Source organism: Buceros rhinoceros, unplaced genomic scaffold (assembly GCF_000710305.1).
Source record: "Buceros rhinoceros silvestris isolate BGI_N320 unplaced genomic scaffold, ASM71030v1 scaffold22475, whole genome shotgun sequence".
Lineage (NCBI taxonomy): Eukaryota > Metazoa > Chordata > Aves > Bucerotiformes > Bucerotidae > Buceros > Buceros rhinoceros.
Genome location: NW_010413724.1, coordinates 13,828 through 25,603, shown reverse-complemented (window position 1 = coordinate 25,603; position 11,776 = coordinate 13,828). Strand labels below are relative to the sequence as shown.

At 46.2% G+C, this 11,776-nt stretch overlaps 1 protein-coding gene across 1 annotated transcript; it reads left to right on the top strand.

The window, feature by feature from the left end:
* Positions 1–81: 81 nt before the first annotated feature.
* Positions 82–8,873, top strand: CIDEA (cell death-inducing DFFA-like effector a). Its single transcript, XM_010136870.1, has 5 exons — positions 82–86; positions 2,108–2,264; positions 2,454–2,600; positions 5,311–5,492; positions 8,595–8,873. The coding sequence occupies exons 1-5, from the start codon at positions 82–84 to the stop codon at positions 8,728–8,730; spliced, it is 627 nt and encodes a 208-aa protein (XP_010135172.1). The 3' UTR covers positions 8,731–8,873.
* The last annotated feature ends 2,903 nt before the right edge of the window (positions 8,874–11,776 follow it).

Here is an 11,776-nt window from a genome sequence, read left to right as displayed (position 1 = left end):
GGAGCTAGTTAAAGTCCTGGTTTCTTAATCTGTTGGGGTTTTTTCTCTGACTTTTTACATCGGATGGAACTAGGCAGCAGCATGAGGTTATTGATCTTGCATCCCTAAGGAACTTCTGCTCAGAGCTGCAGAATACAGCCTGTGTAGTTGGCTGTGCTGGTGCCAGAGCTGAATCCTGTTAGCTCAAGTCCTGCTTGTGAGCTGTGCCCCTACTGCTCTTCCTTCTGTATCAGGATGTATGTTTTGGCTTTGCTCCTGATGCTTTCTCTTTTGCGAATGACAACTTGGCTTAAGTAATAGGGAAGAAAACTGTTCAACAGGACCAGTGCTTTCTGTCCTCCCAAAACCAAAAAAATTCTGGCAGTACTGTCACACGTACCACTTCTGCCTGCTGGTTTTCAAATTTGTGAGAGAGAATGGGATGTAACTAGCTCTGAAAGTGCTGTCTCTTGAATCCTGAGCATTGTTCTTTTTGACATCAGGGTGCCCTGTGGAGTCACCAACCCCAAGGCAGATAAGTATCTTCATATCTGAGGAAAAGATGGGAGTGATTCAGAACGGGAGCTGCCCACGGACCAGTGCGGTGGCTGGGGGACTATTAACTTAGTCACTGAGGAGATTAACACACCCTGTCCTTGTAGCTTCCCTTCTGTGGAGCTTCAGTGCTGTTCCGTCACCTCATCCTCCTCCCTGGTCTTGACCCTCCTCTAAGAAGGAAAGTGCTCATTAGCTCTTTAATTTGAAACTTTGGGAATGTGAAAAGCATATTGGCCGCTCATCCTCTCCAGCTTTGTTACAGGAAGGAGAGCGATTCCCACCATCCCGGTGTGTACGTGCACAGTGCTGATAGCCAGGGACCTGGTGTTTAGTCAGCTCTACCAAGCGGGTATTAGCCTGAGCTAGAATAAAACCATTGAACATCCCCCTCCTTTAAAAAAAATGAAAGCTCCAGTAATGCTGAAGAGTTTGAGGAAGGGAAACTTTGGTGGCAGAGGAAAGGCAATAGCCCAAAGCCCTGTAGAAAACCAGTTCAGAAGGAGAGTAGGAAATACATTAATTTCTGAAACTTTATCTGGCCAGTCACAGAAGTGACTTTCTGTGCATCCCAAAAATGTGCTTAAAGACCAGATAGGAGCTTTGGGAAAGTTAGGTATTCTCCCTGGTCATAGTGGACTTGCACAAAAGGTGACCGGGACAAAATGTCTCCCTTTTAAAGACTTGTTAGACACCAGCCCTTTACAGGTGTCATGCAGAGGGTGAGTTTTGGCAGGCTGGTTATTCAATTAACCGATGTCATTTGGCAGCAAGAAGCTGTCGCTAGGTGGGGGTAGGAGTGGGTCCGTACCTTGGTGTGGGAGCGGGCAGTTAGCAGTGTTGTGTATTTGGTTTACCTAAGGGAACCTAAACAGTCACTATTAAAACATGATTGCCCAGGAAAACCTACAACCTCATTCGAAAAGTGTTTGAATTCTTCCAGCCTCTCTGACAGCCTGCTCCTACACTATGCATTCAAGTACTTTGATCGACATTTTCATTTCCTGTTACTTCATTTGGTACATTAGGGTGCAAATAAGTCTTATTTTGTGATCTTCAAAACTAGATGAAGTTTTATAGGCTGTAGATACGGTTTGCAAGGTAAAAGCTGCGACTGTTTGGAAGTCAAGCTTGTGTTCTGGTGCTGGGTGTTTCAAGTTTGGGTAGTAAGTTCAGCCCTTCCTAAAGCAAACTCATATCTTAAATAACGAGCTGAAAGTAGTCGTGTTATCTCATCGAGTGTTTGTCTTGCAGGCAAAGAGAACGATCTAAGTGGCTGAATGCAGTAAGAGCCGCTGCCTTTCCAATTCAATGTTGGCCTTGCTGTAATAGTGACCTTGGCGTGAGCTGAGCTAGAGGTGGCCCACATCTGCTTGAAATGTTTTCAGATGTCGCTGGCACGAGAAAGTTCAGAGGTGACGTGTCAGAGCTGTGTAGTATTAAGTTTTGAAAACAAGCTCCACAAATCTAACGTGGCCTGCGAATTACTCAATGTGCTTATGTCCCTGAACTCCTCCTCACAGTACTTGACATGTCTATTTTTATAACCATGCTGAATTTTTATTTGTCTTAGGTCTCTGATATCCTTCGGAGCATCTGTGGGAGCAGTGACAAAACAGACCCTGTTCCCTCCTCTCATGCCTGCAGGGCGACCTTTCCGTGTGTCCAATGCCTCCCGAAGCAGCCGGAAAGGAATTGTTGCGAGCAGCCTGCAAGAGCTTATCAGCAAGGTATAGCAGACGTTCCTGCCTGGGCTGAAACTTGTGGTGAAGTGCAGTGCCCCCGAAAGGCAGCCCACAGGCTTTTATTCTCCTAAAAGTCATTACTGGGGAGGTTCAGGAGAATACGTCGGATTGGCAAGTCTTTGTATGAAAGGAAGGGCTCTCTTCCAAATGCTAAAATCTGCTGGTTTTTTGCAGACTTTAGATGCCTTCCTTATATCTGCTGGAATAGTTACTCTGGTTTTGGAGGAAGATGGCACAGTTGTGGACACAGAGGAGTTCTTCAGGTCCCTGGATGATAATACACACTTCATGGTTCTAGAAGGAGGACAGAAATGGACACAAGTAAGTGTTGATTGCCTCTCGCTTGAATAGAAGTGGATGGAAGATCATCTGTGGTGGCTAAAATTGTTGGAAAGAGGGGAGAACAAAAACAACAACACTTCTCCTAAAGAAGGCAAGGTATCAACTCCTTGTTGAGCCTCCCTGGATGACAAATCATGTCCTTTTTTTGTCCCTTGCTTGGACATTGAACTGTTGGCAAAGATCTGTCACGGATTGAAATGAAACATTACAGTTGAAAAGAACCATAGGGGATATCTCCAGCTTTTGGAGAGCCTCAGAAATAACTTTGTCCCTGAGCCTTTTCGTAACAGTACAGAAAATTAGGACTTTGACTGCACAAAGCTAGAAATAGTGTCTTTAAAGCTTAGCTTTAGAGCAGAAAAAAATGTCCAAATTAACCAGTGTAAAACAAGTTCTGCCTTGTGAATGCAGTTTAACGCCTGTTTAATCTTGCAAACAGCTAGAAGTTGTCTTCAAAGCCTAGTGTTAGTCTATGTGCTTCAAGATATCTTAAGAACCATTAGGATTGGCTGGCTTTAGCCTTCTAATCATACCACCTCAGCGTCCAGTTTGTGGTTTTGTGGGGGAATAGTTAGCTGGGTATTAAGATGGAGTCAAACTCCTAACTGTTTTCCCGTAAACTGTTGTTGCTAGAAAGCTAGCATCAAAATTTCTTCTACCAGCTGCAGAGGTGGCCAAGGAGCTATAAGCTTTGTGTTTTCTGTTAGACCACGGATGCCTCAGTTGTACGGCTGCGTTTTCTCAGTCTCCTGTTGCAGCGTGGGCAGTCTGTATGTTTTCCCACTGCTTCATCAACCTGCTGCATCAGGCTGTGAGGTCCAAGAGCAGAAAAGATGATGCAGCCAGGGTATGACTCCACCTTCTGCCCTATGTCCTCTCTGGCATGGCAGTGGAGTAAGATTGAACCCTGCCTTTCTTCAGGATGGCAGCAGAAGGTCTGCTGAAGTTTCACGAGTCATCTGGGCTGTAGCACAAGCTCTATCATGCTGTATCCAAATATTTTGGGTGCTGTTGTGGCAGGGATGGATGTGCTACCAAGCATAAACAGCTACTTGTTTGCGTCCAGAACTGTTGTTGATAGGGGCCCTGTTGCCTGACCTTGGAGGCTCTCAAAGGAAAACAGGCATAAAATTGCTGGCTAATGATATACTACAGTGTTTAACTTGGTCTGGCTTATCATGGCACTGAGCGCAGGGGTGACCAAGTGCAAAAAGGCCCAGCCTTACACAAGTTTAGTGCTTCATTTAGCGTGGAAAAAACAGCTTGGCAGCTGCTACATCATCAACCCTGAGCGGGCTGTGCTGAGCAGAGCATCCACCAGAGGTCTCTGTAAACATGGGGCTTCTTCCTTGTGCTCTGGGTTGGGTTTTTGTTGAAGGAAGCAATCCTGAAAGCATCACTGTCAGCCCTGAAGTGACAAGGGCTGCTTTAAGTAAAGGAGGCTGGATTTAAGGTGGAGGATAACTTTCCATGCTCTTCATTCTTTGTTTTTTCTTAAAAATGCAGTAGTAACTGTATCCTGGGCTCATCCCCAGCAGTGTGGCCAGCAGGTTGAGGGAGAGAAGCCTGTCTCCCTGCTCTGCACTGGTGAGACCCCCCCCTGCAGGGCTGGGGCCAGCTCGGGGCTCCTCAGCCCCGCAGAGACACGGAGCTGCTGGAGCGGGGCCAGAGGAGCCCCAGCACTGACCCCAGGGTGGAACCCTCTGCTGGGAGGAGAGGGCAGAGAGCTGGGGGGGTTCAGCCTGGAGCAGAGGAGGCTGCGGGGAGACCTGAGTGCAGCCTGTCAGTGCTGCAAGGGGCTGTGCGAGAGCTGGGGAGGGGCTGTTCAGCGGGGGCTGTGGGGACAGGACAAGGGCTGGTGGTTCCACTGCCAGAGGGAGAGTCAGAGCAGAGAGAAGGGAGAGATTGTTGGTGCTGAGGGTGGGCAGAGCCTGGCGCAGGCTGCCCCCAGAGGTGGGAGCAGCCCCATGGCTGGCCCCATGGCAGGTCAGGTTGGCCCTTGGGGCTCTGAGCCCCCTGCTCTGGGTGCAGATGTCCCTGCTCCCTGCAGGGGGTGGGACTGGGGGAGCTTGGAAGGTCCCTCTCAACCTAAACTATTCTGTGATTCAACCCTGTATCTAATCTGTAATCATTGCCTCCCCATGTCACTTTTAGGAAGAAAGAGAGGTGTTATCAGCTGGGATTTGAAATGAGGACCTGGATTTTCACAGATGTAGCTATTTCCAAGAGTGGTCACTAGTATCATGACCATAATGCTAATGTCATCCTAGTTATTTGGTGGCTTGTTTCAGTGTGGACAAGCTGTGCTGTCTCAGCTAGCAGCTTGAACACACCAGGATGAATAAATGGCAGGAACACTGCCCCATGGCATGACCTGTGGCTTCAGGATACTCTGAAGAGGAAACTGATTACAGGAAAAAGGTATTCAGGAGGTGCTATGTCACTCTAGAATGTCTGTGTCTGTTCAGAATAGCTTCAGAATCTTAGTCAGGACTTGAATAAAATCACGTAAGCTACAGACTTGCTTTTCTCTGTGCTGCTGCATTTATTTCCGGTTTAGAATTGATGAGAACTAGCTCCAAGACTGGAATAAACCAGCTCCTTCCGAAGAGCTGCACTGTGAACGATTGTCTTGCTGTAGTTTCCCAGCTCGTGGTACAAACTGTCTCTCTCCCCTTTTTAAAATTAGGCAAGAAATGGGGTTGCCACTGTGAGACGCAAGAAGAAAATGGGAGTAGCTAACATCACATTTGATCTGTACAAGCTGAACCCTAAGGATTTTATTGGCTGCTTAAACATCAAGGCAACCTTCTATGAGATCTACTCTGTCTCGTATGACATCAAATGCATGGGAGCGAAAAGCGTGTTGCGGTAAGTGTGCTTCCACTGCTCATCAGGGGGTGTGTTAAGGTAAAATCTGTGTCTGTTCATTGGTTCTGTGAGTGGGTGTGTTTATAAACTTAGAATTTTAATTAATTCTTACATATCGACCCATATGCTGCATCTTCCCTCATAAGGTGGATAGCTGACTTGTAAAAACTTACTGTAGCTTTTTATGGTGGAATCTCAAATTTCGCCCAAGGCAAAGATCTTATCAGCTTGTATTTACTGCAAGGGTATGGGTACAGTCTGTTTTCCTGAGAGAATTTCCCCAGGTTTGACTTGTTTGAAGAATGCAGGAGGCTGAGGAAGAAGCACTGGACTCTGAAGGAGGACTTCAAGGGGGTGAAGTGAGAGGGATTTGAGATCCAGTGGCAGTGGTCTTAAAGCTTGCTGAGACTTTGCAGTAACTGGCTGCCACATTCACCACCTGAGCTACCTGGAGGCAAAGGAAAATGCCAGAAATAAGACACTCTGCTCTCTTAATGTAGTAAGACTGTGATGTTGCTGTTTTTAAGCCAGCTGGTCTCTAACCAGAGCCTAACAGGGACTGCTGTCTCTGGCAGGACTAGTCTTTGGTGAGTTGGGACTTTGGTAGAACTGGCTGTTGGGAAATGTTGTCTTACGCAGGGGCAAAATAATACCTTTCCTGTCCCCTGCTTTTGACAGTGTGTGGAAGTCCGTGCCTTGTCAAAGCCAGCTGTGTCCTGTCCTGGTTGAAGACAACTTCTTCCCAGTCCAGACACCTTCACAGAAGTGCCATACTTTGACAGCTGATTAAGCTGTCACCTTGAATTTCTGTACCTGACCTTTCAAATTCAGGTTGAGACAAGTGTCCCGTTGCTGCCTTTTATGACTTGAGGAGAGCAGATCTGTGCTGTGTGGAACAGACAGATGTGTATGAGGTTTTCACTTCCCCGAGCAAAGTGTAGTCTTTAGTTTGAATGCTTCGGACAGTCCCTCCTCTCATGACGCAGTTACGAAGCACTGTGGCGCTGATCTTGTTCCCTGTCTTTCAGTCTGACTGGTCTCCCCCACTCCACTTGGGTGGTCCCTTCTTAGTCTTCCAGGCTGCAGCTGGTGTGACTGTAGATGAGACAACTCTCTGGTCATGCGGTGGCTCTCCAGCTGTCTGCTACACCCACCTGTAGCACTGGCCTCACTGGGGTTTCTTCGCAGCAAAGGTGTACCTTCAACAGCTGCACTCCTCCAGCTCCTATGTTTGTCAAGTCTCCTGAGCCAGAACAAACTCTGATTTCTGGCTGTCTGCTGTGGAGATGAGTATCAGCACTGGAACTTGCACTGCTGGGGAGAGTTTGAAGTGACAGTTCTGCCTCCCTGCCAACTCGGGGCAGCTGGTGAGAAAAGTGGTGCTGGCAAACAGCTGAAGTAGCTGTGGAGTTTCTGGAAGCACTGTTATGTTACAGTGTTGAGCTGTGAGGGAAGTGCCAGTGTCAGGGTGTGAAAATAGTCTGCTAGCAAAGAACAGGGTGACGAAGAGACAACCTTGGGTACTCTTGAACACCATGGTGAGATGGCCTGGCTGAGCTTGCTGGTGAACTTGGAGACAGATGGTGTTAGGTTCTTGGTGCAGTCTCCCTGCTAATGAGTTCCAGATTGCTAGCTCTGATACCCTCCTCCTGAGCCCACCTGTGGAGTGCGAAGGGAGAGGACTTGAAAATGCTGCAGTTGTCCATTGCTGGGAGGGGCTCAAAGCCTGCCAGGTCTCAGTGTGTTTTCCCCTAAGGGTTTCTCATTGTAACATCCAGCTGAAGGCTCAAGTGTCTGGTTCAACAAAAAACTTGCTTCATGGCTTAAATGACAACTGCTCTTGTGTGCAAGTGACACACTGCAGCTGCTCCTAAGCTCGGTACCAGGTGCGGCTTTCTTTACAGCTGTAAAGCTCCTTAGCTGTGCTCTCTGGTGGAGGGGAGGACAGGCTGAAATGGCATATGTGTGGGAAGCATGAGTAAGGCTACGGTGGTTTTTAAAGGCTTCCCAGGCTCTAAGAACAGGGTATTCTGCTCTTTTGAAGCATTGGGTTTTGACTGCAAACCTTCTTTCACCACAGTGGAAAAAAAAAGTGGCAGGAAGAAGACTTCACCTTCTCTTCTAGAACTCAAAGGAGAAGTGAATAGCAACAGAGGGTTCATAGGGGCATGTTTTCTCAGGCAGGAATTCAGAAAATCTCAGCTCCCCCTCCCCCCCCGCCTTTTTTTTTCTTTTTGCAGAAGAGGAAGGCTGGTCTGGCTTCTGCATCTTCAGAAACTGATCCCTTTCCAGTTCTGGAATAGTTCCAAATAGTACCACTTCCCCAGTGCCTCAGCTCCGTACTTGTGAGGGCCTACTTAACTTTCAGGGGATGAGGCTTGAGTATAACTTTTTGTACTGATGTCCCCCTTGTTTCTTGGAGAATGGAAGGAAGACCAAGCTATAACGAGGTTGAATAGGTGACCATTCAGCTATGGTCTCTATTCTGATCTTAATTTATGGATCTGTACCGATTTGCACAGTGTTACATGTTTGAATGCTGGTAATTATTAAATATTTTTAAAAAAGTTGTGAACTGAGAATTCTTAAGGCTCGCAGCTTGGCATGAATTCGCCTGGCTTCGCTTGTGTTGCTCTTGGGCATCCACTGTAATGTGATTGCTCAGCTTCAGCCCTAATCAAGTTTGATCTGCAGCTTGGAGATGACTGCAGTGTTGTCTTAGGGAATGGCCTAAAGGTGAGCTGCAAGGTGGATTCATGCTGCTGGAATGCTGCTGTGCCCCCAGAGTTGTCTTTAGCAGTGCTCTGGTAGCTTGAGGGATGGCTTTGCAAAGGCCCGTAAATGTCTAACAGGATGACAGCCTACTTTGTTAAATGTGTTTTCGGGTTCTGCCACGTGTCGATAATTTTCTGTTAATCAGTGGTCGCAGTATTTTTTCTAAAGACGGCACAAAAAAGACCAGCTTCTCTGAAGTGAGAAGGGAGGAGAGAGTTCTTAAATGTACCTACCTAACTCATCCTAAAGGTATTGCGGGTGGGGAGAAAGGGGCAATGTCACCCTGCTGGTAATTGTGGTTTTTTAAACAAATGCCTTTTCTTCCAGGAAGATACTTCAGCTCATGTCCCACGCAGCACAAATAACCGGGCAGTTTCTTCTCTATACTGGAACGTATATGTTGCAGTTGATGGGTGAATATGACGAAGACGGGACGTGTGTGAGATCAAGGCAGGAGCAGTGAGCACAGCTGCTCTGCTGATACTGGATCCTTTTGCTTCAAGACATTCTCTTGCCCAGTTCTGGTTGTAATGATGTTACACTAGGGGGATGTCCGCTGATGCGAGCTAACACTTTTCCCATTTGGGAATGCTTGCAGGCCTTAGTCATTAAAAAAGTGTCTGGAGTTCACAGGCTCTTCACACAGCAAGAGAACAGGTGCCTCATGTCTGAGAACTTGTCCAAAGGAAAGAGGGTGTGTTTTTGTCCCAGCAACTCAAAGTGGAGAATAAGCATACTGGGAAACCTGCACGTGTTGTAACCAGTGGCATGTTGCTTGCACTGATCAAAACATAAGTTTGGGGTGTTTTTTCATGGCTGCCTACTTGCCTTCTGAACAGACTGGGCTGTAAGAGGAGGCTGGCTGTGTGTTTGTTTTTAATCCTTAACAGTGCTGGTATTAGTGCCCAACTGGCCTTGAGGTACGAAGGGTGAAGTGTACTTATTTGCTCCTGTACTTATTTACTCCTTGATACTACTCCTGTAGTACCAGCTGTGGTACTACACAATAGAGCGGAATCCTGGCTTGGTGACTGACCACTCTAACTAGAGGAACTGCAGCTACTAAGCAGAAGCTTAAAATTTAGCCTTACTTCCCTTAAAACAAGTAGAAACATTTCATTATATCTCTTTATATTGTTCTTCACATTTACAGGGAGTTCGGGGTAGTATAGCTCATACCCCTTGAAGAACCTAATATACTTCTTTAATGGGTCTGATGTCCAGTTCCACCTGAAGTATCGAATAATTGGCCATAGTTTTATGAATATGGCTTACACATAACCTGCTAAAGATTCCTTCAGTGTTTAAACCATCACTGCTGTAGTTCTTACTGTTCAGTTACAAGACGGCTCTACATCACAAGCTGTACTTGAGGTACATGTAAAAGTTGCTGGATTTTGATGCTTCCGTGTTCAGAGGAGAGCAGCAGGACGCTGTCTAGTCTTATATATTATATATATGCTCTAAGCTGGGTATTTGAAGTTTTATAGTCTCCCAAGACAAGCTGTATTAAAGGGCAAGGTTTTTAATCCTTAGGTAGAGTTGTCCATAATGTTTTCTACAGTGTAGTGAACTGCTAGTATGACCAACTTCCAGCCAGCTTTTCTTCAACAGTGTAGAAAACTGAAAATCAAGCAGCGTTAGGCATCTTGTGTCAAAATACAAACTCCTGTTGCTGATGGGAAAGAGCCCAGCTTTGGTTGTCCATAGGTGTGGCTTTTCAGGTTTTCGTTTGCTTGCTCATGAAGAATTCTAGTAAGTTATACTCTTGCTTAAGACTGGAAGCTGTTAAGGAGATGGCAGATACATGTAAATGTATCTGACCTGACTGCAGATGCCACCCAGGAAGAGAAGCTCTGGTGACAGAGTGGGGTAAGGGAAGAAAGCAGTGGGGAGCAAAAGGGAAGAGACCAGTGGGGTGCCCACACTGCTTGCCATGCCTCTGCTGAGACACGAATCCGTTAACTACGTGCATTAGCTGCACTAATTAGTTGGGAGAGAAACCTAACCTGCTAAAAGAAGAGGTGGTGGACTGACAAGACCAAGCATCGCAATCATAGGATCTCTTCTGCCCTGTCAGCTGGGTCTGTTCACTTCAATTGTTACTAACATGTGGGAATATTGCTCTTGCTTTTATCTGCAGATTTTACTGTCATATGCTTATTTTTGCCTCCCCGTTACGGATATGATTTGCCAGCTGGAGCCACATCTTTCAAGTCACTGTTGTGACTGTAAAAAGGACCTAAATCCAAGTGTTAAAGGGACTGATGGACACAAATTCAGGTCTTTGCCTGTCTCTTCAGATAAGCAGGTGGCTAAGAAAACCCTTGGTTTTTCCCAGTTCCTGTTGTTTCCTGTCCACTGAGTGTTTGCTGGAGGAGGAGGAAGGGCACACTGCTCCAGACAAGGGAAGGACAGGTTTGGCTCTTTCCTAATTTCTCACAGGGAAGAATGCCTGTAGCTTGCAGCACTGTCAGGTTCCCTTCAGAAGAAAACAATAAACTATTCTGTGAGTAATGAGAAAGCGGTTATATTAAAATCTAAGCTTTATGCTTAATCTGTATTGCACTAGACACACCCTCCAAATGACTGTCGCTATAACTGCGACCAAAGTCTTTCTACCCCATCAAGCAATTGCATGTAACTGATGCAGTGCAAGGGCTTTGTCATTCATTGTTTTAGCCTTTGAGGACCATGTATTCTACTAAACCAAGCATACCTCTTGAAAACAAACTCTACTGAATGCTCCTGAGAATATTTATGTTGCTGATGGTGGCAGCACCAACACTGAAAAACCAAAACAAGTTGCATTGTTCAGAAGTGCTTTGTATGAATCGCCTCTGCCATCTGTAACAAAAGCTTTTGCAAGTCTGAACTGTGCAGATCTCAAATTCCAGCCTGCTGTAGCTGGAGGCAATCGTTACAGAACGCTCCGGACTGCTTAGGAGGCACCACTTTTACTTCAGCTGGGTGGTGCACAGCAAAGAACAGCTCCAGCATTACTTACCTTTCAGAAAATGATCTACAGATGCTGTACAATATCTGGCAAGAGGTGGGAAAGCTGAAAGCACAGGCTCTGAACTGCAGATCTGTAGAGAAGCTGCCAGCTTTTCTACCTGACATTATTAGCTTTGACTTTTCTGTCCATAAGATCACTGAATCTGCACTTGTTGCTGTTGCAGTCAAGGTTGGCAGCAGTGAGATGTGGAAGGTGTGAAACATGTTTGCTGCCTCCTTGCTTGCACTGACCCTTTTTGCCTGTTGCTTTGCATCACTTACTGACAATGCACCAAGTCATACTCTCGAGTTACCAAAAAAGGAGTTTTCCCTGAAGTACTGGATCTTGTTGACTCAGGCACTGTTCATGTTCTGCAGGCAAAACAAAGTTGATTCTTCATTCTAGTCACAAAGCAAGCTAGTAGCTGCTTTTTGTGTGTGATTTATCATTACTTCATTTCCTTCCTTTCATAAACCCATGAAGCTCTTGCTTTCTTGCACCTTCCTTTTCT